The sequence below is a fragment of the Myotis brandtii genome, unplaced genomic scaffold (assembly GCF_000412655.1).
Source record: "Myotis brandtii unplaced genomic scaffold, ASM41265v1 scaffold120, whole genome shotgun sequence".
Lineage (NCBI taxonomy): Eukaryota > Metazoa > Chordata > Mammalia > Chiroptera > Vespertilionidae > Myotis > Myotis brandtii.
The window spans coordinates 2,382,445-2,409,408 of record NW_005354174.1 but is presented as its reverse complement, the minus strand read 5'-3'; the positions used below and the strand labels follow the sequence as shown (position 1 = coordinate 2,409,408).

The following is a 26,964-nucleotide window of genomic DNA, read 5'->3' as shown; positions in this document are numbered from 1 at the left end:
ATGGAAGGATAGATTATTATCTTGTATGATGTTTAAACACCATCTAAACCTTAGATTTCTCAGAATAACCATGCTATAACCTTTCATTTGCAGGTCATGTGAAACTAACAGACTTTGGACTATGCAAAGAATCTATTCATGATGGAACAGTCACACACACATTTTGTGGAACAATAGAATACATGTGAGCTGCATGTTGAAAGAAATATAACTGGTTTGGGGGTAATAGCTATCTTTTACCTGGTTTAAGTAGTACTGTGCTAAATTTTCTGTAGCATCATTTGGCTTCATATTTTGTTTTAGAAACTCTTACTCAGATGATATGCAAGTGGGTGAATTTTGGGGGTATATTGTTTTTCTTGTTGTAGGGCCCCTGAAATCTTGATGAGAAGTGGCCACAATCGTGCTGTGGATTGGTGGAGTCTGGGAGCATTAATGTATGACATGCTGACTGGAGCAGTAGGTGCACAGTTAAAAGCTGCATGTGTTATATATTGTCTGTGCTGAGTAATTCTTAAATCACTATAGCAAGAGACCTTTCCTGTACGCCTTGAAAATATTACCAATGGACTTATTTTTTAAAATTTAGCACAAAAAATGCTTTATTAGCAGTAAGTAACATGGGCCCCTGTACTTGTAAATCATTTTCATTTAAATGATCTATGTCATGGAAGTCCTCTGAAATAGAGGTAAAATAGATATGGCCCTTATTTTATAAATGGAGAAAGTGAAGCATAAAATTACATAAATAATTACATTATCGCACAAAGTTAATGGTGGAATCTCAGTTCCTTTTAGGACATTGCTATTTCTTCTGTCCTGTTTTTTAAAAACTACAGTCTTTAACAGTCCTCATACGTTTCTGACCTCTATGAATAACTGAGTAATTCAGGAAATGGATAATTCTGTTATTTTTATTTTTTATATGCTAATTTTTCTCATTCTTTTCTACTCTTAGCCACCATTCACTGGGGAGAATAGAAAGAAAACAATTGACAAAATCCTCAAATGTAAACTCAATTTGCCTCCCTACCTCACACAAGAAGCCAGAGATCTGCTTAAAAAGGTAGGGTTCTTAAATAGGCACTGAAATCATAAGCCTTAACTACTAGGATTTAAATAGAATTAAATATACATTTTCAATAAGAATCATGCACAGATATTGAATGAAAAAGTCTATAGATTTTGTAGGGAAAGTATAAATTTTTTTAAAGGTTTTATTTTCTTTTTATCCCAAACAATATTTATTTTCCCAAGGCACAATAGATAAGCAAATTCTATAAAGAAAAAATAATCAGTTTGACTAAGTTCATCAGTGTTTTTTCCTTCTCTCTAAAGCTGCTGAAAAGAAATGCTGCTTCTCGTCTGGGAGCTGGTCCTGGGGATGCTGGAGAAGTTCAAGTAGGGACTGGCATGCTTGGTGGTTGGAGGGAAAGATAATGCTAATGTTGTGTATTTGTGTAGGTTGTATGTAGTTGCTTACAAGTATTGCTTATTTTGTGATCAGTATGTTCAAGCAGGCAGTGTCAATCCAGTGAAGTCTGCTCCCCTTGACTGTTCTTTCTGCTCTTTTTTTTTCTAGGCTCATCCATTCTTCAGACATATTAACTGGGAAGAATTGCTGGCTCGGAAGGTGGAGCCCCCATTTAAACCTCTGTTGGTATGTATACATGAAATCATATGATTTGAGGGACCTGGCACATTTTTAAAATAAAATCTCAGAGCAGTCAAACAATTTTTTTGTTGTTATTGTCAATCCTCACTCGAGGATATTTTTCCATTGATTTTTTAGAGAGAGGAAGGGAGGGAGAGAGAGAGAGAGAGAGAGAGAGAGAGAGAGAGAGAGAGAAACATTGATGTGAGAGACACACACCAATTGGTTGTCTCCCCCATGCACCCCAACCAGTGCCAGGGCTGGGGATTGAGCCTGCAACTGAGGTATGTCCCCTTGACTGGAATCAAACTCCAGACCCTTCAGGCTACCGGCCAATGCTTTATCCACTTAGCTAAACCGGCTAGGGCTCATTTTTTTTGTTTTGTTTTATTTTGCTTAATTCAGCTGGAATTTTAAATTTGATTTCCTGAGAATTTTTTTCTTCAGAATGTAGAATATATGTTTTCTAGGATTGCAGCAACCAAGTACCATAGGCTTGGTGGCTTAAACCATAGAAATTTATTGTGTTACAGTTCTGGAGGCTAGAGATCTGAGATTGAGGTATTGGCAGAGTTGGTTCCTTCTGAAGGCTGTGAGAGAGACTCTGTTCCATGCCTTTCTCCTAACTTCTGGTGGTTTGCTGGCTCTTTGGCTTCTTTGGCTTGTAGACACATCACCTCAGTCTCTGTCTTCATGTTCACATGGGATTCTCCTTGTGAGAATGTGCAGGTCTGTGCCCACATTTTCCCTTTTTCTAAGGACACCAGTCATATTGAATTAGGATACTCCCTGCTCCAGTTTGACTTCCTTCATAACTAATTATATCTGCAATGGTTTTCACTCCAAATAAGGTCATATTCTGAGTTACTGTGAGAGTTAGAGCTTCAACATATGGGGGGGGGGGGGGGGGGGGGGGGGGAAATTTCAAACCATAATAATATGTTTATGAGTAAATGAGTTAGTATGTTAGTTCTTGTCTTTCTACCACATCAGAATTAGAGAAAATGGTTTCTTTTTCTATTCTTGGGGTGAAGGTGGAGGAGGATAATGATAATTATTTGGTCCTTGGAGCACAAGGTGACTTGCTTTAAAATTTCAACATATATAATTGTAAGGAGGATAATTAGCCCTCATGTACCAACTTCCCAACTTCAAAAATTGTCAGGTCATCTTGTTTAAACATAAACATGCTGTCATCACCATTAAAAAGCTGACAATTTCCTTAGTTTTTTTTTTGTTCCCCCTGTTTGTTTCAATAAGGATTCAATCAAGGCCTGTATAATTTTGTTACTGTGGCTCTTAGGTTTCTTTCCATCTATAGATTCCCCCCTCTTAATTCCTCTTTTGAGGATTTATTGGAAAAAACAACAACACTGGACCATTTGTCCTGTAGGGTCCCTCATTTTGATTTTTTTATTTTAACTCAAGGGTGTCATTGACCTTGTTCATCTGTTCCCGGTATTTCTGAAAACTGGTGGTTAGATTTAGATGCACATCAGATTAAACTTTTGAGGTTGTATATCTTGATCGGGAGACTTAGGGGTCATTGGTCATTGTCTACATCACTGGTTCTCAGCCAGGGTCAGTATGGCAATATCTGGAACAGGTTGTCACAACTTGGGAAGGGGATGCTACTAGTACCTAGGAGTAGAAGCTAGAGATGCTCCAAATATTCTATAATGCACAGGACAGCCCTCTATAAGAATTGAGGCCCAAAGTATCAATAGTGCTGAGGTTGGGAAACTCTTGCCTAGTTCCAGGATTTCATTAGGGGTTTGTAAAATTGTTTTACTATAATATTGTTATTCATTCTTTACTTATTAGCTGGAATTCTTCCATAAAAAGAAACTCTTTACATCAGTTGCTTGGTTACCTGAGGTACAGTTCATACAGGAGAAGCAGAATATGTGGCCTTTTTCAAAATAATGAATTAGTTTCCTAACATCTTCCAAATTGACCAAAGAATTATGTGATTTTTAAATGTAGTGCAGTAATGAACTCATGTCTTTTAAATATTTGTGTTTCACCTGGCCTGTGTGGCTCAGTGATTGAGTGTCAACTTATGAACTAGGAGGTCATGGTTTGATTCCAGGGGCACATGCCTGGGTTGTGGGCTCAATCTCCAGTATGGGGTGTACAGGAGGCAGCCAATCAATGATTCTCTCTCATCATTGATGTTTCTATCTCTCTCTCTCTCTTCCTTCCTCTCTGAATTCAATAAAAATGTATTTTAAAAAATAAAAACATATTTGTGTTTCAATCTATTGCAGTTTTTTTAAATTGGTGTTCAGCTTTTGAGATTTAAGATTTTTTGTTTTAAAAGACACAACCACATACTCTGATGTACCAGAAAGAAGGCTGTAATGCATTTGATTTGTATAATATAGACTACTTACCATTTTCTAATCATTTTTTTATAAAGCAATCTGAAGAGGATGTGAGTCAGTTTGATTCAAAGTTTACACGTCAGACACCTGTTGACAGCCCAGATGACTCGACTCTCAGTGAAAGTGCCAACCAGGTCTTTCTGGTAAGTGACAGAATTTCCATGTAGGCATAGGAAATTTAAGTATGAGGATGGGCCCTTTTCAATAAAAAAATTCAATTTGCTTGCTTTGCAGTTTCATGTAGATAACCCGAGGTGCTATTTTTTAAAGTTATCCCCTTAATAACTTACTGATGTTAGAAAATTGATTCTCATAATCCAACATTCTATTTTAGCAATTAGAGTAGGAGCGTATGTTCGGTTTTCAGAGTGTCTGATTCCTTTTTGGATAGGCCACTGGCTTAAGCTATAGTAGTAGGAAAAGAGCTCATTGTAACTATTTTATTCCTGAAACAGACTTTTGGTACTCTTCACATAAGTCTAAAGGGGATTTTTAACCTATTAATTGTGACTATTTGACATCAAAATATATAGGTTCATATATGATAGTTAATAGATTAATCTTCTTTTATTTTTTATTTTTATGGATTTCAGAGGAGAGGGAGAGAGAGATAGAAACATCAATGATGAGAGAGAATCATTAATCGGCTGCCTCCTGCACGCCCCCTACTGGGGATCTAGCCCGCAACCCAGGCATGTGCCCTTGACTGAAATCGAACCCGGGACCCTTCAGTCCTCAGGCTGATGCTCTATCCACTGAGCCAAACTAGCTAGGACTAGATTAATCTTTATTGATAAAGTGTATTGATTTATACCTTGTCTCAGAAAAGCAAAGCTTTTAGATTTTGATAAACAAAAATGATTATATCTGATACCCATCATTGCATATTATTTTGCCTAAGTATCATGTATGCTTATGTTTATTTTATTACTAAAGTGTAACATGAACATCTACCTCTTTCCTTTTTTGTTATCCTTTGTCATTTCATTTTGGACCACCTTTAGAGGGAGTGGAATATGGGAAAAGCAATCATTTGGAAGTTGGTTTTTTCCCTGTTTGTTTCCAAGTTCACTGAATTTGTCACTCAATTATCCAACTTTTTTTTGTACCGCTCATGCTCACAGTATTAACACAAAGTAATGTACATTTTGGGGTGGAGGTTAAGTTCTAAAGGTAGCATGTAGTACAAAAATTGTGTATGTTCAAAATTAATCTTTTTTTGTTGTTGTTAATCTTCACCAGAGAATATTTTTTCCATTGATTATTTATTTATTTTAGAGAGAGTGAAAGGGAGGGAGGGTAAGAGACTGAGAGATAGAAACAGATGAGAGAGAAACATCATTGATCGACTGCCTCCTGCACACCCCCTAGGTATGTGCCCTGACAGGGAATTGAACCATGACCTCTGGTTCCTAGGTCTATGCTCAACCACTGTGCCACACTGGCCAGGCTAAAGTAGCTCTCCTTAAAAAATTAACAAGAAATAGTTATATTCACTTACCTGGAGATTGGAGTTGTAGCAACTTCAGTTTGATAAGTTCCTATCACAGAATTAAAGGAAATTCAAAGATGATCAAGGCACAGCCTAGTCCTCTTTAGCTCACTAGAACATGCCAGAAAATGTCCTCTGAAGTCCATACGTGGCTATCACAAAGTGTATGCTTTACAGAACTTTATTAAATCTTTTTATTTGTAACTCATAACACTGATTCATAGGTGACTGGAATAATAAATAGAGGAGGACTGATTGTTAAAGAGATGAACATTGACAGCAAGAGAAATGACAGTCGATAGCCTAATAGCAAGATCCAAGAAAGAAAAGCTAATAAAACTGCATATTGCCAATTACAATTGAGAGTTTTCACAATGCTGACACTTATTTATTCATCAAGAAACTACCAAATCTATCTGATCACTGGGGTAAAACCAGAAAAATCACATGTGCTAAGTTAGAGAATTCTATTTTTATTTTGGCCTAATAATGAGAAACTGTTTTTGGGGGTGATAATCTTAGGTGCGTATATGCATGTGGCTAGAAACACTAGAATTTTCTTTGCATTTCTCTTGGTATTTACATCTTAATATGGAGCTTACATTTACCTGTTTTGTTCTACTCCTTTCAGTAGAGTGGAATTTTGTTTGCTGGCATATGGGGCTCAATAGAATTCTTTCTCGAGGTCTGTGCCTCAAGAAATGGCTGGAAAAAAGTTAACAGGTGTGAAATGAGATTGAGGCGATTGGAGAGTATATAGATTAATGATTTTAGGGATGCATAATTGTTGTGATGGTGTGTTAGAGACTGAACAATCACATTTTCTTGATGTGTATGACAAATGACCTTCTCTAGTCCACTATTACTATCTTTCAGGGTTTTACATATGTGGCTCCATCTGTACTTGAAAGCGTGAAAGAAAAGTTTTCCTTTGAACCAAAAATCCGATCACCTCGAAGATTTATTGGCAGCCCACGAACACCCGTCAGGTATTCAGACTTTGTTACTTTCACCTTTCTTTCTTTTTTTTTTTTAAACCTAGAAGAGCATTGTTTATGAAATTTATGCCAAGTTACATTTAATGAAAGACCTGGCCTCATATTCTCTTTGATTGACATATGCACAGCATCTGTCTATACCTTCTTATATTGTAAGTGACTAGTCTGTACTAATCTCTGATAATCAGTTATATACCTTCCCTCCTAAAAGTAAGCAGCTGTCCTCTTTACCTATTCATTCAACATCTGTTGTGTGCCAGGAGCTCTGCTGCATGCTGGGGCACATGACTAATACAGGAATTGTCCTTGATGAAGTTTATAATTTAGTGAGAGGGAGTCACAGTAAGCTAGTGGTTCTCAACCTTCTGGCCCTTTAAATACAATTCCTCATGTTGTGACCCAACCATAAAATTATTTTCGTTGCTACTTCATAACTGTAATGTTGCTACTGTTATGAATCGTAATGTAAATATCTGATATGCAGGATGGTCTTAGGCGACCCCTGTGAAAGGGTCGTTCGACCGCCAAAGGGGTCGCAACCCACAGGTTGAGAACCGCTGCAGTAAGCAAAGAAGGAAATACAAGAAATACGTAATTGCAAGTAGTACCAAGTGCCATATGGGGGTGGAGGGAAGAATGTGTTGGTAGAGAGCAAAGAATAACAAGGGGGCACGTATTCATGGTGGTGAGAGAAAGGCCTCCCTGGTCAAGTAAGTCTAAGAATGAAGAGAAAGAGCCAGCCATACAAAAAATACAAATACAAGGTGTAACAGGTAGAACAACAACTTGTGCAAAAGCCTTAAGGGAGGAAAAAACATGACCTTTTTTGGGAAATGAAAGGGAGGTCAGTGTTCCTGAAGTGTGGTGAGTGAGGAATAGAATGGCAAAGTTTTAGAGAAGTATTTTATTTTAAATGCAATGGGAAGCTGTTTTAAGTGGGGAAGTAATATATTGTGTTGTTTTGAAAAAAACAATAACAACTACTACCAAGTATCATTGAGTGTTTTACTGGGGCAATTGTAAAGATAAAGAGACTAGTTGGGAAACTGGCCGTTAGTCTAGGGGAGATAATTCAACTTTTGCTTTTGTGCTGATCCACACAAAAATAAAATTAAATGAAAATAAATGTCTTATTACCCCCCTCCCTTTAAATGCAAAGGAAAGTTTTTTTTTGTTGAGATAATTCGTAAGACAAATGAATGATAGCTCTTCCTTGTCTTAAAGCCCAGTCAAATTTTCTCCTGGGGATTTCTGGGGAAGAGGTGCTTCAGCCAGCACAGCAAATCCTCAGACGCCGGTGGAATACCCAATGGAAACAAGTGGAATAGAGCAGATGGATGTGACGATGAGTGGGGAAGCTTCAGCCCCACTTCCAATACGACAGCCGAACTCCGGGCCATACAAAAAACAAGCTTTTCCCATGATCTCCAAACGACCAGAGCACCTGCGTATGAATCTATGACAGAGCAATGCTTTTAATGAATTTAAGGCAAAAAAAGGTGGGGAGAGGATTTATGATTATCCTTCAGGGTGAAACAAGAAAACTGAAAATGACAGTCTCGAAGAGTCAGTGTCGTTACATAGAACACTTTGGACAGAGGAAAAATAAACCTGGATTTTTAAAAATCAATCAATGGTGCAAAAAAAAAAAAATAACTTAAGCAAAATAGTATTGCAGAACTCTGAGGCACATCAATTAATTGATTCCTAGCAACATCTTCTCAACATTATCAAGGATTTTCATGTTGATGGCTCAAAACTGACAGTATTAAGGATAGGATGTTGCTTTTGAATCACTGTTGAGTTCTGATTTGTGTCAAGGAAGGGTTATCCTTTCACTAGGCAAAGTATGAAATTGCCTGTCATACTTGCAACCAAGGACAAATTAGCATGCAAGCTTGGTCAAACTTTTCCAGCAACATGGAATCAAAGACAAACTTATCAATTGATGTTTTACGTGCAAACAACCCGAATCTTTTTTTTATATAAATATATATTTTTCAAATAGACTTTTGATTCAGCTCATCATGGAAAACATCCCAAACTTCAAATCCGAAATTTTTGGTTGGTGTGAAGAAAGATAGACAAGTTCTGTTTCTTCTCTTGGTGAAATAATAAAAATGCAAATGAATCATTGTTAACCACAGCTGTGGCTCGTTTGAGGGATTGGGGTGGACCTGAGGTTTATTTTCAGTAACCCAGCTGCAACACCTATCTGTAATACTAGAAAAAATATATATTTAATCATTTCTATTTGCAGTACTGTTACGTGCTAAGCTTAACTGGAAGCCTTGGAATGGGCATATGTAGTATGTCCTACATTTCATCCTTGTCCTGGGCCTGCATTGCACTTGGAAACATAGCGCCACCTGTTCTTATACCAGTATTTGGTTCAAGACACCAAATGTTTTCAGCCTGTGGCTGAAGGAGGACAGAAGAGAGTCAGGATAAAATGCATATTGAGGGCGGCAAAGTGAGGGAGATTCAGGGAAGAGGGTGTTGCCATAGTCCACTCTCTATGTCTAATCTCTTCACAGCAAATTGGTAAGGTTTTAAGTTTTACTTTTTACTGTTTTTGCTGTCTACCTTCCTTACATTTTTTTCCCCTCAACAGTTTTCAAAGGAAAAAAGGTTCTTTTCTCCTGTACTGGGGCTACATTTTTTTATTGTAAAAATATTTGATGGCCTTTTGATGAATGTCTTCCACGGTGAATAAGAAAACTTAGTGGCTTAATTTAGGAAATATGCTAACAAGACACTATGTTTTTGAAATTGTAACAAAATCTACATAAGTGATTTACTGGTACAAAGAATAAAAATAAAGGTAACTTTACCTTTCTTAAATACTTCCTGCCTTAAAGAGAGCATTTCCATGACTTTAGCTGGTGAAAGGGTTTAATATCTGCAGAGCTTTATGAAAATATATTTCAGTGCATACTGGTATTATAGATGATCATGCAGTTGCAGTTGAGTCTTACTACCCTTTTTTTGTCTTTTATAATGTCCTAGTCTGAGTGTGCAAAGTCAATTTGTAATATTTTGCAACCCTACAATTCTTTTTGAATAGATGCTGCTTGCTATGTTCTCCAAACCTTTTTGAGCCATAGGATCCAAGCCATAAAATTCTTTATGCATGTTGAATTCAGTTAGAAAAGAGCAAAGCTTTGCTTATTTAAATGGCAATTCAAGTGAGATGAGATGATTTTGCTTAATGGCATTAAGCAAAAACAGATCCATGAAAAATTATTGGAAATATACCTTTTCAATTGTGGCAATAAATGAAAGAATTGATAATAGTTCATCTTTGAACAGAAAGCTGTTTTGTTTTTGTTTTTTAAATCACTCCCTGTAATCCCCCTTTCCCATTATTGCAGTAGCCTACTGAGTACTTTATAACTGTAGCTAATAAATTAGAAGATACAAATAATGATAAGGCAGAAATTGTACTTAAAGTGCAGATATTTGTTCTCTGACAGTTTATGATGTCTGGAAAAACAAACCCCAAAAAGCTATGGTGATATGTATAGACTCTATTTCAGACAGCATATGGCTTGTGATACTTTGATATTTTTTTTCAAATATATTTACTAACTGTAGTGTTGACTGCCTGACCAAATTCCAGCAAAACTTTTACACCAAAATATTCCTCATCAGTCCTACTTGCTACTAACATATGCACTGTGATAGGCTGGCTATAAATACCCCATAGTTAAACCATTTTCATAATTAGTACTGCCAGCAATAGTGGCAAACTGCAACTTTTCTGCATAAAAAGCATTAATTGCACATCTGCCATCTATACAAATACAATTTTCCAAGTTAACATTAGGGGAAATTAATTTCCTATGCTGTGGCAGGTTTATTGAGAAATTGTTTCATTAAAAGGATATCCCTGCTAAGACTGTGAAAACATGTCACGTGCCACATTAGTGTCACCGACAGAAAGCACACACCTATGCAATATGGCTTACCCTATATTTATTTGTAAAAATCCAAGCATAGTTTAAAATATATTATGTCAATATTACTAGTCTTGAGTTTCTAAGAGGGTTCTTTATGATTCTTCCAGGTAAGTGTATAAAAGAGATTAAGTGCTTTTTTTGTTTCATCACCTGATTATTTTCTTTAAAGTCACCTATTACAGGATATTTTTTAATTTTATATACATACTGTTTTTTAATTCAAATATAGTCACTGAGAACGAAGTTTACTAATTCTGATTTTATAAGGTTTTGTAGCATTACAGAATAAACTGGGATTTATAAACCAGCTGTGATTAACAATGTAAAGTATTAATTATTGAACTTGAACCAGATTTTTTAGAAAATTACATTCTTTTCCCCTTTATGGTCTTAACTACTTTGAATCCTGCAAGAAGGATTTTTCCATGCTGTTGTTTTTTTGAGATAGAAGATAATGAGGGTAGGGTGGGGGAAGAATGCATGTATGATGCTCCATAAATTCAACATTCTTTAAGTAATATATGATTATAAAGAAGATACATCTTCAATAGTGTTAATATACTGAGCCTTGGATTTTTATATTTAATATAGGACCTAACTATTTTGGTAACTGAGTCATATGGTTCCTAGCTTACAAGGGCTAGATCTAAGATTATTCCCATGAGAAATGTTGAATTTATGAAAAATGGATTTTGAGGCTTTGAAAATGGTTCATTTCTCAAATAAATAACATCAATGTCCAAACATTTACCTTTTTTCATAGGCATAGACTCTAGGCAAGCTGGACAAACCAATCATAAAAGTACTTGTCACACCATGTCCTGTAGTCTCTTGCTGGTTAATATAAAACTTTTATTGTGTGATTCTTAATTTACCACTACAGCACAAGTATTATCTCAGTGGATTATCTGAAGTAATACCTGAAAGATGGGTTCATCTGTGTTTGCTCTTTAAATTTATTTTTTTTTCCTATCCCAAGTTGGCTTTGCATCTATCAGAGTAAATAAATTCTTCAGCTGCCTTATTAGGAGTGCTATGAGGGTAACACCTTTCTGCTTTTCATCTTGTATTTAGTTTACTGTATTAAGTATTTGATTTCAGAATGAATGAATGTAAATAGAAATTAAATGCAAATTTGAATGAACAGAATATAGAAGTGATTTTTTTATTATCCTAAGATAGGAAGAAATAACTATCAGGTGCACAAATGGTTTCAATAAGTTTTTTCATTAACATGCCAGATATGTTCAGGTTCTCATATTTAATAAATTACAGTTGACCCTTGAACAACAATGGGTTTGAACTGCACATGTCCACTTACTTACATGCAGAATTTTTTTCAGTGAATACATTTGGCCCTCTGTATCCATGATGCAAAAGGCCAGCTGTGGAGTCAAAAGTTGTTTGTGGATTTTGACTGGGAGGATTGTTGGTGCCCCCAATCCTCACATTGTTCAAGGATTAACTTTATTATATATGTGAGGAATGAGTTATAAAACTGTTTCTGCTGAGAAATTGAAGCTACTTAAATACATAACGAATTTTAGTACTAGTGTTATATATTAGATGTTACACGTCTATGATTTTCCAAGTTGAATTGGTTGCTTACTTTTTAAAAAGTTGATGTGAAAAGTTATGTAAAAGCTACTTTTACATAAAAACGCTAGGAAGACTTAAGCTAACAGTCAACAGTTTGTTCAGCTACACTTGTCAACTACATTTGATTATTTGATGCATCTACACAAAATAATGTGCACAAATCTGTTTTTAACTGCCGTAATTAGCATACATGGATAGTTTTGTATGTCACTTTTTAAAAAATATAATTTTTTATTTCAGAGAGGAAGGGAGAGAGAGAGAGAGAGAAACATCAGTGATGAGAATCATTCATCGGCTGCTTCCTGCACTCCCCACACTGGGGATCAAGCCCCAACCCGGGCATGTGCCCTTGACTGGAATTGAACCCAGGACCTTTTAGGAGTGCAGGCTGACGCCCCATTCACTGAGCAAACCAGTGAGAGCTAAATCACTTTTTATTTATGCGGCAGTTCTATCACACTTGCCAAGATGATTTCTCTATAGAAGTTCTCAAACTGATGTGACTTTTTAATAAAACATAGTAGTGACTCTTTTTTTAAATGTTTTTATTGATTTCATAGAGAGGAAGAGGGAGAGAGAAAGATCAGTGGGAGAGAATCATTGATTGGCTGCCTCCTTCACATCCCCTATTGGGGATCGAGACTGAAACCTGACTGGGAATCAAACAGTGACCTCCTGGTTTACAGGTTGACACTCAACCACTAAGCCACACTGGCTGGGCTGTAGTGACTCTTAATGCTAATTAAACAATTTTTCAGAAGAGGCGATCTGAATTCACAAAATGCATGGGTTTTTGAATCTATTCCCCTGTTTTTGAGGTGAAGGAATAGAAGTAGAGAAATGTTTCTAGTTCATCAGTATTGTTAGTGGATGGGATAGGTCTCCTATGACATTTCCCCCCTTTTAAATTCAGATGTGAAATGCTCTGTTGTTTAAAAAACAAACAAAAACCCCACTATCCACTGGGGACCTCCTTTGTTATTAAATCATATTAAAAAACAAAGTTATCCATCTATATATATAAAATCCTAAGCTACCGGTTGACCATTTGACCAGTCCTATGATGTGCACTAATCACAAGGGGGCAGACGCTCAACGCAGGAGCTGCCCCCCTGGTGGTCAGTGCGCCCCCACAGTGGGAGCTCCGCTCAGCTGACTGATGGGCGCTAGAAGCTGGGCTCACTGCTGGCGGGCACTGCTGCGGAGGCGCGCTACTGAGGCAGCAGCAGTGGGCACAGCAGGGCAGGGATGAGTGGGAGCTGCGCCTGGGCTCCTCCCCGGCTGCCTGCTGCTTCACACACTATGACATCCCTTAGGGGATGTTGGACATCCCCCGAGGGGTCCTGGATTGTGAGAGGGCACAGGCGTGGAGAAGGCATAGGCCAGGCCGAGGGACCCCACCAGTGAACGAATCCGTACACTGGGCCTCTAGTATAGCCATAGGGTAAATAGGTAACGTAATAGGGTTGAAGTAACCCATGTAGTAAGATATACTATTCTTGTGTTTTAACAAGAAGTCAGCTTTTCTCTCTTCACACTCAAATTCTAATTCCAAATTGCCTTTTTCACACATCCCTTGCTGTATACCTAAATAACTATTAGCTTCACCACAAAGTCAGTAAGCTTGTTTCAATATTTGCAGTGTTCTCAAAGGAGATAATAGTTAAATATATAATCAGTGAATGAATAGAAATAGGTGTACTTATGGCAATATTTACCTGAGGAAAAAAGTTACAGGCTTTCTGAAGTTCTTTTGCAAATTAGGGTCGCCATACAGGCATAAAAGTGACTTAACCTGTACCTGGTTGGTCACTATCCTTGTTAATCTATACATTGGTTTAGCCTTTGTCTTAACACTGCAAATTTGTTTTCTGCCTCTACCTCCTAATTTCTTCTATCTCTTCCTTGTGTTCAAACTGATAGATGGGAACAGAGAAAATGGGCAGAGGCCTTGTACTCTTAAATTTAGATATGACTACCACTTCAGATTTCTGGTAGTAGGTCTTGGTTCCCCCTTAGAGGTTTTAAAGGGAGATAGTGCCCCATTCCTTTTTCCACCATATTACACAAACATTTAAGAGGCAAACAAACGACACAATCCAAAGCATCTGGTTGCCTCTGAGTGCAGGCTTTAATCTAAGTAATGGTGATTCAAGCATTATATTCCAAAACACTTCTGGAGAAAACTATTTAGTTATAAGGGGAATTGTTTTCTAAGATTTGAGTTGGTCTTGTCTGTTACACTATTCAAATCATCAGTGAAGCCAGCTATTTGTAATCCATGTGAATTATTTTAATAGGTACTTCAAGATAGTCCATGGCACTATACAAAAAGCAAGATCACAAACATTAAAACCGATGGCAGGATTGTATGTATGAGGTCAACAAACAATACATTTAAATCATGTATTTCTCATTGATTGCTAATCATACTATAGAGAATAACACAATATTAAAATACATCACCCTCAGTAAATCTTCACTTAGAAAATCTGTTACAAGTAAAATATAGCATTTAGAATGTTCATTTAAAAATACAACTTTTATGAAAATTTTAAGAATTTTTATTATTGGAAATATAAAAGTCAATGCAAAAGAAAATTCGACTTTCAGATAATGTGTATCTTAAAATATTAAAAATATTCTTTATTCTGAAAACAATGTCAGGAAAGAATACCTGAGTTCCTCTAAGAACTGGTTCTAGTTATCCAATTGCTTTTTTGGTAAAATTAACAAGAAAACATAATTTAACACTGCAATCATCTGTCAAATGATTAGGATAGAATAAATGTCGCATAGGCATTAGGTTGAACAATCGTGATAAACTGGACTACAACACAAGTGTTTTGTGGCTTTAACAGTTTATACAACTTAATATATCTGGAAGTCTGATGAAGTAGCTCCATCTTTCCATTTGTTTATATGGTCTAAAATCACAGTTCTGCACAGCGGACATGTTTTCTCTCTGTCAAACCATAAGGTAATGCACTCTTCACAAAATATATGCTGTAAGGAAATTAAGAACTACATTTTAAACTTGATAACATTTTTATTTTAAATTCATCTCATTATAGACAATCATACTCTTTAGAGCTGAAAGGGATTTTGGAGAGCACTAATCCCTTCATTTTGCAAATGAGAAAACAAAGTATGACATTCCAGAATAAAAGAATGGTGTTACTGGTAAGAGCTACTAGTGTTCCTTTTTTTTGACTATACTATCCTTTAATCATTTTTAATCAAATACAAGCTATCTCTAGGTGATAACTTTAAGATCAAGTATAATGACTTAATGGCTTAGTAAGTCTTTGAGAGTAACTGCCATAAAGTATAGGAAAGGGCATTCCACAATCCAATAACAAATGCTGGTATTATTCTAAAAGACTAATATCCATTATTACAAATAGCCTGTTTTTTAAATCACATTGGTAGACAATCTGCCATTTGAATTATTTTTCCCCTTCATACACTCCTCTGCATAAAAATCATTAGAACATATAGAGACAAGATTTAGCTAACCTACCAAATCTGTAATCACAAATAAGAAATTACCAATATGTGCCCTGAATGCTACTTTCTGCTAAACATGTAGTTTGTCTTTTTCCTTATAACTAACATAAATGTGCCTTGCAAGTCACAGTAAAGTGTTGTATTTAGGTTGCTTAAAAATATAATTACCTGACAGATGAGAAGAATTGGCTTTTGAAATTCAGCTTGACATATTGAACAAATATCATCCACATCTGAACACTGTCTCTTGCTGGCAGCCACTCCATAACTCTATAAAGATAAGAAGTTATTTTCATTTACCAGTTTCTTTCCTGCACTTCCAATATGCAGGTGGTGCTATATTTTTCAAATATTTCTGGAACTAGGCACTTGAAAACTCTCCCACAGGATACAAACTTTCAAAGCTGAACTACATATGCAGAACCACATCTTGATGAACTGCATCAAGGTGAACTCATTAAATACATAATAGAATCTTTTTAAAAAAATATATATTTTATTGATTTTTTTCAGAGAGGAATTTGACCACTTCTAAGACACATGTCTTAAGAGCTTATTAAGAGCTATATTTTCCTCAATACAAATTTCTTTGAGCTAATTCAGGGGTGGGCAAACTTTTTGACTCGAGGGCCACAATGGGTTCTTAAACTGGACCGGAGGGCCGGAACAAAAGCATGGATGGAGTGTTTGTGTGAACTAATATAAATTCAAAGTAAACATCATTACATAAAAGGGTACGGTCTTTTTTTTTTTTAGTTTTATTCATTTCAAACGGGCCGTAGTTTGCCCACGGCTGCTCTATCCATTGAGCCAAACCGGTTAGGCCATAATAGGATCTTGAAAGATTTTTAGAATAACTGGATTCTAAAATACAGGCTTCAAATTCAACACAATTCAACTGGCATAAGAAACTAAGCAATCTGAAATAGAGCTATTATAAAACCTATATATTAATGTATTAGGTGACCTCATATTGCCAAATTGGGCCCATTTATTATCTATGGCAGTGGTTCTAAAAAGTCAGTCCAGAGTGTGGCTGACTGAATGCAACTCATGTGGAAAGACTGCTTTAAAAAACAGACTTCTGTGCTCCATACTGGAGACTGACTCAGGTCCAGACATACTGGGATGTGACAACAGGACTCTGAAGTTTTTGTAAGTTCTCCAGGTGAGTTCAATCTGAAGAAGGTTTGGGGACGACTGAACAGTGTCTTGCCACTAAATCTAAAAATAATTTTAATTATTATCCTTAATTATCACATAAGTCAGAGCATTTAGTACTAGGAAAAAAATGATTAACATTTTATAAAAGAACTGTAATTGCAAAATATCACTTGGATAGAGTTATATGTTCAAAATTAACTGCCAGCATAAAAATGCAGTTCTTTGAATTTCCTTTTCTTCTGATGTACTAAAAAAGTTTCTGATCTAAGTTCTTAATAACTCCTCACCAAATTCAGGAGAATTTAATTATTAACTAGATGTGACAAAATGTTACAAATAAGATCAGCTTTCTGTAGAAATGATGGGAAAAAGGTGGCTAATGGGAAGTAAGAACACCCAAGTTCAGTCAATCATGGTAATGAGAGCAAAGCATGGTCTGAAGTTACGCTCTAAACTTCTACTGAACATTGAGGGTTAACAAAGTCAATTTAAGACAAAAAATAAAATATTAAAAATTATGATTTTTCAGGTTACTGATAGATGACCTTGGTGCCAATCCTTTCAGTGACATTTAGCAGAGTACATCTCCAAGAGTGGAAGCTGACAAGCTTTTAAATTAGCATTTTTGTCTGGCATACTGCGGACTCCTTTTAAGTGAAGGTTTATCTTGATGGTGATGGCAAGGTTAAGGAACCCCTAAGAATCTCAAGAATAAATCAAAGAATATGGATGACTGTGATATTCTTTCTGCTTCACAGAGAATATCAAACTATTTCAGTATAAGCCTTACTAGATTAGAGTAAAATAGCTGATACTCACATAATGAATTGAATAAATCTGACCAAAGCTGAACTCTCCATTATATCTTGTCTAAAGAATGAAGTTTGAATAGTATGCAGCAAAACTTATTACTACATTTACTATATATTAGAGAAAGAATATATGTTAGTGGACCAGTTAGTATGGCCCACTTTGGAGATACAGTCCTCTTTTTTGTTTTTCAGCATTCATCATTATGTTGGCATTCTTTTAGTAAGGTCCCCTGAGTCCTGACAAAGTAAGTACTTAATGCACTGCAAAACTGAGGATCAAACTCTGAAGCCTGTTGACCACAAAGGCTACTAAGTAGCAAATGAGCCTATGACAACCTTTGTCTGCAATTTGTAATCTCAGTAGAATCACATAATAAATCAAGTTTATAATTGACACTGGAGTGTCACTTTTTAAATTTTTTTATTGATTTCATAGAGGAAGGGGGAAAGAGAGAGAGAGGCATCAATGAGAGAAAAATCACTGACTGGCTGCCTCCTGCACACCCCTGCAACCCAGGTATGTGCACTGCTGGGAATGGAACCATGACCTCCTGGTTCATATGTCGATGCTCAACCACTGAGCCTCACTGATCAGGCTGGAGTGTCAGCTTTGTTAAATTCCATGCCTTGAACGTATCCTATATAATAAAAGCCTAATATGCAAATCGACTGAACAGTGGGATGACTGGTTGCTGTGATGCGCGCTGACCACCAGGGGGCAGACGCTCAATGCAGGAGCTGCCCCTGGTGGTCAGGCCTCTCCCACAGGGGAAGCGCTGCTCCTCTAGAAGCCAGGCTCACAGCTGACGAGTGCAGTGGTGGTGGCAGGAGCCTCTCCTGCTTCCCCGGCAGCGCTAAGGAGCAGCGAACCGGGCGGTAAGGAGCAGCCAGCAGGCGGGCAGTAAGGAGCAAGGGGTCCTGGACTACGAGAGGGATGTGGACATCCCTCAAGGGCTCCTGGACTGGGAGAGGGTGCAGGCCAGGCTGAGGGATCCACCCTCCCCCCTCAAGTGCACAAATGTACACTGGGCCTCTAGTTTGTGCATATAGAGTTGAGTATTGATGGGGAAATTTTTCCAGTAAGAAAATTTCAAGGGACTTGATTTTTGGTACTGAGCTTTTTTCATATACACAATAAATTACAGTGCTTTCACAGAAATTGAATAAGGAGTTAATGGAAATACACAAAGCCACCATTTGTAGATTAAAAAAGGAAAAGGAACAAAAGTTCATGACAAGATTTTTAAAGGAATGTTTATAAACCCTTAAGAATGTCAAATGATTAGAAGGGGCAAGGACATTCAAATATATAAGCACTTGGTAAAGTTAATATGCAAGTTAAGAAATTGATCATAGATAAAACTCCTAAATCATTCTCATAACCCCAAGTGCCAAAGTACTAAAAAAGTTTTAAAACTGTAATGAAATCCATATTTTTAAAATAGCTGAATTAACTTTTTTTTTTTTTTGTAATGAAAAAAAGGTTAAAAGTGTTTTTTCTTAAACAATTAAAATATACTTACTGGTCGTGTAAAAAATTTTCTCAAAACCTGTCTGAAATTTCTTAGATGTTCATAAAAGTCCAAAAGCTGAAAAAGGAAATAAGAGATTATTCATTAATTCCAAGAGCCCTATCTGCTAAACCCAGGGAACAAAGCTAAAATGCCACGATATCAAATACTGATAATAGCATAATGTTCATTGAATATCATGAGTAATCATTTCAATCTAAATATATTTAAAGTCCACTTATAAAATATTTTATTCAATTTATAGATTTCAATCAACTCTTAACCAAAAAAAAAATCTGAATACCTAGAGGTACAACTTGGTCAAGACAAATATAAAGTTAGCCCTAGCTGGTTTTACTCAGTGGATAGATTGTCGGCCTGTGGACTGAAGGGTCCCAGGTTTGATTCCGGTCAAGGGCACATGCCCAGGTAGTGGGCTCGATCCCCAGTTGGGTGCTTGCAGGAGGCAGTCCATCAATGATTCTCTCTCATCATTGATGTTTCTCTCTCTTCCTCTCTAAAATCAACAAAAAAATATATTTTAAAAACATATATATATATATACACACACCAGTGGCCCAGTGCACGGATTCAATCACATTGAGAGGCAATCTGGAGCCCACACCCAAGTGCCCGGGGAGTTTCCACATCCCCTTGAGCCGCCGAGAAGTCTGTTCTCCTTCCCACCGTTTCCTGAAAAAATATTTGCGCAACCCTGACCCTTCTGCTGCCAGGGTTGCGCCTTGCCTGCCTGGAAGTCCCCGGTAGACACCTTGGGCCATGCTGGATGCTTTCCATTGCTCAGAGCAAGATAAGAGACACGCCAAGGTGAACAATACGAGGTTGGGGGTCTTGGAGGGTGGGGGTGCTCTGTTGCCCACGCCCCCACCCTTCAGATCCATCTCTCTTTGAGTTTTACCCCGATTGTCAGTTGCCGCTTGTGGCCACTGTTATATTGCTGCCTTCCTCTGTAGCTCCAGGGCAATTGGTAAGGGATGAGATTTGATCTCAATGCCTGAGGCAGAGTTCCAGGAGCCCGGTGGCCATATCAGGCTCCTCCTGGTTACTCTGAGTGTCCATACTTCAATGCTTCAACTGTTCTCCGGAGATTGTAACTGCAGGCTTATGTTGTACCAGGGATGTAGCAGTGCGCTAAGTGGCAGGCAGCTGGGTAGGAGCCTGAGCCGGTGCCATGCAGCTCCCACTCACCCCAGCCCCGCTGTGCCTGCTGCTGCTGCCACAGCCACTCGGTAGCACTGCTGTGCAGGCAGGAGAGGCTCCGTGAGTCCGGCTTCTGCCTGAGCGGCGCTCCCGCTATGGGAGCACACTGACCACCAGGGGGCAGCTCCTGCATCGAGCATCTGCCTCTGGTGGTCAGTGTGCGTCATAGTGACTGGTTGACCGGTCGTTCCGGTCATTCAGTCATAAAGGTCGCTTAGGCTTTTATATATAAAGTTAACTATGTCAAAGACAAGGCAATTTTACATGGTTCACATGTTTTTAACATATTTAGATTTTAAAGTTTCATAAAGTGATTTAAGCTGAGGGGAAAAGACATAGAAGAAACAGGATAAGATTCTCTAGTTTCAGAATTATGTGTAGGACAGATGCTGCTGTTGGAGATGGGTATGTTCTATTCTACTTACTCTCTCTTCTTCCCCGTCTATAATCCATGCTATGTGGAAGTCCACTCCCCCAATAAAATCTGAACCACTGGATTAAGATAAAGACTGTATTTCCATTACTCCATTTCTAACTAGATACAGAATCTATTATGTCAATCTAAATAAAGAAAAAATAAACTGTAAAATAGTTAATAAGAAAAGCAATGTTAAGTAAATCAGTAATCATATGAATCATAAGACAAGATTAAGAATGTTACCTACTTTTAGTATGAGGTAGAGTAAAGCCAGCAATATTCCAAGACTCCTCCTTGTTATATTACCAAACTCCCCATAGCTTATAAGGTAACGAAACCAAACTGGTACGGGAACAAAAGTTCGGTAATACTGACAAAATTCTTCTAAAAGCATGTACCAGTAACCCTAAAAAGGAAGAACAAATAGTTACTTTGCTCCTTATATACATTGCACAAATACTTTATTAAATTGAATATGGGAAAAACTGAATAATAGCATATAGTTAGTTATCAATTACCAATTGATAATGCCCTGGAGAACTAAAGTACAAATCTAATATTTTCCCCTATATGATATGGGAATTAATTTTTAGATGATGCTGAAGCAAATATAATTCTGATTATTTTTCTAGATCAATATTTTGGCTTAAGTCTTTGAGCAAATGGTGGCCAGTCTGAGATAATATAATTAAAATTAGGGTTGAGACTAAATAGCATTAGTGTGGTTTGTTAACATTGTACCAACAAAACATTTTAGTTGCTTACCTTGGATTTAAAAGGTATGATGAAAGAAGGCACCAATAAAATAAGGCATTTTAAGCCCATGCAGAGGAATTTCAGGATGAAATCTGTAATTCCAACAACCCAAAGTACTTCCCAGAAGCTCGAATAGTCCAAAGTAGGATTTAAAAAAATTAAGCTACCAAGAGAAAAACATCAAAATTTACCAGAGCAACATACAAAGGTAAAGTGTTCATGGGGGTTTTTAATTTGCTACTGAATATTTATTTTGATGTGTAAAAAATATAAAATTGGCAAGTGTTAGAGTTCACATAAACAGAAGAACATTTTGCTTATTTTAAAGAGACTTTTAAAATGTATTAATTTTGCATCTTTCCTCTATAGCAGTGGTTCTCAACCTGTGGGTCGCGACCCCTTTGGGGGTCGAACGACCCTTTCACAGGGGTCGCCTAAGACCATCGGAAAACACATATATAATTACATATTGTTTTTGTGATTAATCACTATGCTTTAATTATGTTCAATTTGTAACAATGAAATTGGGGGTCACCACAACATGAGGAACTGTATTAAAGGGTCGCGGAATTAGGAAGGTTGAGAACCATTGCTCTATAGCAGGGGTCCTCAAACTTTTTAAACAGGGGGGCAGTTCACTGTCCCTCAGACCGTTGGAGGGCCGGACTATAGTTTAAAAAAAACTATGAACAAATTCCTATGCACACTGCACATATTTTGAAGTAAAAAAACAAAACGGGAACAAATGCAATATTTGTATTTGCATGTGGCCCGCGGGCCGTAGTTTGAGGACCCCTGCTCCGTAGTATAAAAGAACAGTCTTCCCAACTTGTCATGGTTGATACTTTTCTAGCCTGTAATCTAAAAAAAATTCACTAATATTAAATATCTGTCATTTTCTCAACCAACTCCAATCTGGATTCCATTCCCTCCTTTCCACTGAACTGCTTTTGTACAGATCACCAACTACCTCCACCTTGCTAAATTCAAAGGTCATGTCCCTTTTTCCCTTTACCTCCCTGGATTATTATTCCTAGACTTCTAACACTACACTCCCTAGATCTCATTTGTGACTGATGGTTCCTTCCTGGTTTCTTTTGCTGCTGCTCCTCTAATTGTGGGCATGTCCAGTCCTGGGCCCTCTTCTCTGACTATACTTTCCCTGGTTAGTTTTGGTTTTTAAAGTATCACTCATATGCTGATAACACCAAAATATATAGTCCTAACCTCTACTCTGAGCTCCTGACATATATATTTGAAATCACTTAACAATTCTATGTGACGTATCAATATGTTCAAAACAAATGATTGATTTTTCCCCTCAAAACCAGTTACTTTCCCAGTCTTTCCAAGCCTAGGAAATGGTACCATCATCCAGCCAGTTGCTTAGACGAAAATCCTAGGTGTCATCCTTGATTTTCCCCCTCTACCTACCCACCCAATCCAATCAGTGATATTGGATCCACTGACAAACTATATCTGAAATTGCCCACACCTCTCCAACTCAATTGAAAACCAGGACTTCTAATTATCTGATTAGAGCCAAAAATTCAGAACACTTCCATCTAACATGGAAACTTAACAACTATTGTCCTTTAGCAAGTCTTTATTTCTACAAGCAAAGATCATGTTCTTATTACACAATGTACACATAAATCAAAACATCATGTAAAACTTAAATGTATACATTTTTATTTGCAAGAAATATATAAAAAAAAAACAGACCACCACCAATATTGACTAAATGGAACTAATAACTATTGACGATATAAGTAAAAATTTAAGTATCAAAAATTAAATATTTATCAAGCGCCTGCTAGGAGTCAATACACTGGGTACACAAATCTGAAAAAGTCACTTGAAGCTTTCAATCTTGGAAGGAGAAGGGTAAAAATTGAACTCTAACAATAAGTATATGCAAGTAAAATACATGCAGAGTGCTAAGGAATATGTTACATAAAAATATGATTGTGTACTTGGATCTCTAATTACCTGAGATAAAGTGACTGAGAATGAAAGGTGTAATATAAAAGAACAGAAGATCCTGCTAAGAATACCAGTAACCAAGCACACTGAATCTTTGAGCACCTTTCCTGAAAAATAAACAATTTTAGAATTTATTACTTTGGATTATGCCAGAGATTTAAATATCATTAAACTTTTATTTTAATGACTATTAACTTAGAATGTTTAAACAGATTAAACTTATTAAAAATATAGAACATCTGTTAAATTGTACATCATCACACTCTATATATCTTTAGTGAACAAAACAGAACTCACATTTAAACACCTTTTTAAAATAACAAGTTTCTTCACTGTATAAAAACATTACCTATGTTTGAAAGAAGCCAAATCTTCTACAAGCGACATAAAGGACCCAGCAAAATGTAAACTTTACCTCTGCAGCTCCCTACTTTTGCCTCCCAGAAAAAACAAAATGTTAACAAGTGTATTTAAGTTACCAGGGTTTATAAGTATAATTTTTAAATTCTCAGACATTCAATAAGAATTTAATAAGGCAATTTATTTTTTAAAATTAAGTATCAATTATTGATTTAATTAAAAGTTTTACTAGTTTTAAATCCTGAATTAAATTTTTATGGTTTGATAGGTTCTAACTACAAATTTCCAGGTCAGAATGCATGATCCTTACAAAGATACTGCCCTTTAAAATTGCTTAAAGGTGAGGTTTTATAAACTGATCCTAGTTTTCCCAATAGTTTATATGAATAGAACTCTTTTATAATTTACTAGAGGCCCAGTGCACGGATTCGTGCACCAATGGGGTCCCTTGCCCTGGCCTGTGGGGATGGGGCCGAAACCGACCCAATGCACAGATACGTGCACTGGTGGGATCCCTCAGCCTGGCTTGCGCCCTCTTGTAATCTGGGACCCCACCAGTGCACAATCGGGGCTGGTGAGGGACTGCGGGAGGGCTCCAGGGTGTGTCTGGCCCCTCTTGCCCAGTCCCAATCCGCTGGACCCCAGCAGCAAGCTAGCCTACCAGTCAGAGTGTCTGCCCCCTGGTGGTCAGTGCACATCATAGTGACTGGTCGAACAGTCCAATGAACGGTGGGACATTTAGCATATTAGAGGCTTTTATTATATAGGATGTTATGGAAAAACCACTTGGGTTTAATTTTCTTTAAATAAGAGAGGCCTAAATAGTTCGATTCCCATTTATTCAATGTACATTTTCTTTACTTTAAATCTGACAGTGTGACAGCTAAAGTTTCTAATGATGATTATATTATGTACTGTGGTTAAACTAACTCATAAAACATAAAGGCACTTGACAAATCAGATTAAATAGTGCATTCTAAACTTTTTAACCGTTCTATCTAGTTTTTCTTTCTCTATCAGGAACCCAACTTACAAAGGAAATAAGGTGAAACAATTCAGCTGTAGGACAGATCATTTATGCCAGATCATCTATGTATTAAAAAGCCTAAGCAACCGTTAAGACCAGTAGCTATGATGTGCAATGACCACCAGGGGGCAGACGCTCAACTCAGGAGCTGCCCCCTGGTGATCAGTGCGCTCCCACAGCCAACCTCCTGTGGCCGACCAACCTCCAGTGGCCCCTCCCCCCTGGACTGGGTGAGATGACCCCAATTGGCTCCGATCGCGGGCCAGGCCGAGGGACCCCCCCCCCACCTGTGCATAAATTTGTGCACCAAGCCTCTAGTTTAGATAATAAAACTTAATATATTATAGATGTTATAATGTATCTATTTAAATTTGTCAAAAAACTATCTTAATTACTATTTCTCTCAAAAATGAGTATATGATCTAAAGAGAGAAACATTTAGTAATTTTTTTAGTTTTGTGTTATACTTACTCTTAGAAAAACTTGATTTACAATGCTTTTGTCTGCATACATAAAAGTTGTAAGCAGTCCAATTCCAAGAGAAATTCCTGTTAGATAATAAGTTCCAGTTAATTGCAAGAAAAAAAATCAAAAAGCTAACACAATGACATGAATTTAAAGGGAATATTTACAATTTTAAAAGCTAGCAGAAAATCAGTAACAAAAATACATAGGTTAAAGTAGATTACCAATAAAGAAACAAATTTACTGAATTTAGCAATGAAACAACTCAATATTTTATTATACCCTACCTGTTATATGCTGCATAACAAGTTTGACACCCAGAATCAAAATATATGGAAGACTCTTTTGCAGCCACTTGAAGAGATATCGGAATTCTGAGTAGGAGCTACTACCATGATCTCCAGACTCCATGGAAGTATCACCAGGCTGCCTTGCTTGGTTACGGGACTGATTCCGTGAGTGACTCTGTACACATCCATGGGTACAGCTATGGACACCTGACCTTATATTTCTGGAGCTTAGATTTTCAGCACATTCTTTAGGTGTGGAGTTAATCTGGATATGCACATCTCCAGAATGAAGACCAGAACCTTCTGTCAATCTTGTGTGGACACTTTGGGAGGCTGAGGCAGCCTCACTGCCTGCAGCTCTTTGCAATTGGCTACAGTTGGCTTGCATGACCCTTGAATACTTTTTTGTGATACAGATTTCTTTGCTTCAGGTCTCCGTCTTCTAAAAATCAAAAAGCAGAAAATATTCTAAGTGAACAGTTAAAGGAGAGGCTGATAATCACAGTAGATGAATTATTTTCAGGTATCTATTACTTGTTTTTGAATTTATTATATATATATATATATATATTTTATTTCAGAGAGGAAGGGAGAGGGAGAAACAACAATGATGAGAGAATCACTGATAGGCTGTCTCCTGCACCCCCACGCTGGGGATCAAGACCACAACACAGGCATGTGCCCTGACCTGGAATCCAACCTGGACCTCCTAGTTCATAGGTTGACGCTCAACGACTGCGCCACGCGGGTTGGGTTATTACTTGTTACTAGACTCCTCCGTTAATAACAAGGCTCTGCTGCTCTACACAAAATATCTTTTAGGGGACATCTGCTACCAAAGAAGTTGAGCTTCAGATGCCTCCAGTTCTCTAATAAGAATCAACAAAATAAAGTATGGGTGCCCAGTAGAGGTGACTAATGTGAACACTAGTATTCATATTTTAATACTTCAGTACATTTACTCTGTCCACCCGGAGCAGTTTCATCTCCAATGTAGACACTACATTTCATAAGAATCATGTTTGCTAATGCTTGGAAAGGCTAGGGAGAAAAAAATTAAATCTTAATGCCTTGTTAAACACCATGGATAACTAATAAACATTTCACTCGGGTGACCTATAAATTTGTCTTTGTTGAAACAGCTTTGCCAAAGCTAATAAAAAAGCTTCCAATAAATACCCAAATATTACCCAAACATCTTTAAAATAGGGAGACTTGGGGAGTCGCCATGTAATTTCTAGACAACTCTAGTCTGAATAGGATAGTTACACAGTCTGCCCATTAAAAATGCCACAATCGGGGTGTGGGGTGGTGTGTGTGATGGGTGTGTGTGTGTGATGGGTGTGTGTGTG

At 37.2% G+C, this 26,964-nt stretch overlaps 2 protein-coding genes across 10 annotated transcripts in view; one reads left to right on the top strand and one right to left on the bottom strand.

The window, feature by feature from the left end:
* The window catches only part of RPS6KB1 (ribosomal protein S6 kinase, 70kDa, polypeptide 1), a 37,348-nt gene extending 25,709 nt beyond the window's left edge, over positions 1 to 11,639 (top strand). For 4 of the 7 annotated variants that reach the window (XM_005858567.2, XM_014531740.1, XM_014531728.1 and 1 more), the window contains 8 exons: positions 94 to 184; positions 369 to 459; positions 959 to 1,066; positions 1,339 to 1,401; positions 1,583 to 1,660; positions 4,077 to 4,184; positions 6,410 to 6,522; positions 7,756 to 11,637. In XM_005858567.2, coding sequence (XP_005858629.1) covers positions 94 to 184; positions 369 to 459; positions 959 to 1,066; positions 1,339 to 1,401; positions 1,583 to 1,660; positions 4,077 to 4,184; positions 6,410 to 6,522; positions 7,756 to 7,993 — 890 coding nt within the window. In that variant the 3' untranslated portion in view covers positions 7,994 to 11,637. Of the gene's footprint in view, positions 1 to 93; positions 185 to 368; positions 460 to 958; positions 1,067 to 1,338; positions 1,402 to 1,582; positions 1,661 to 4,076; positions 4,185 to 6,409; positions 6,523 to 7,690 lie in introns of all 7 variants that reach the window. The other 3 variants (XM_005858564.2, XM_014531754.1, XM_014531750.1) reach the window with 3 other exon arrangements.
* A 2,722-nt stretch (positions 11,640 to 14,361) lies between these two features.
* The window catches only part of RNFT1 (ring finger protein, transmembrane 1), a 13,819-nt gene continuing 1,216 nt past the window's right edge, over positions 14,362 to 26,964 (bottom strand). For 2 of the 3 annotated variants that reach the window (XM_005858563.2, XM_014531709.1), the window contains exons 2-9: positions 25,610 to 26,054; positions 25,329 to 25,405; positions 23,477 to 23,577; positions 21,494 to 21,647; positions 20,976 to 21,134; positions 19,102 to 19,167; positions 15,771 to 15,872; positions 14,362 to 15,098 (exon numbers count right to left, since the gene is read on the bottom strand). In XM_005858563.2, the coding sequence (XP_005858625.1) occupies positions 14,964 to 15,098; positions 15,771 to 15,872; positions 19,102 to 19,167; positions 20,976 to 21,134; positions 21,494 to 21,647; positions 23,477 to 23,577; positions 25,329 to 25,405; positions 25,610 to 26,000 (1,185 nt within the window). In that variant the 5' untranslated portion in view covers positions 26,001 to 26,054 and the 3' untranslated portion in view covers positions 14,362 to 14,963. Of the gene's footprint in view, positions 15,099 to 15,770; positions 15,873 to 19,101; positions 19,168 to 20,975; positions 21,135 to 21,493; positions 21,648 to 23,476; positions 23,578 to 25,328; positions 25,406 to 25,609; positions 26,191 to 26,964 lie in introns of those variants that run through there. The other variant, XM_014531703.1, reaches the window with a different exon arrangement.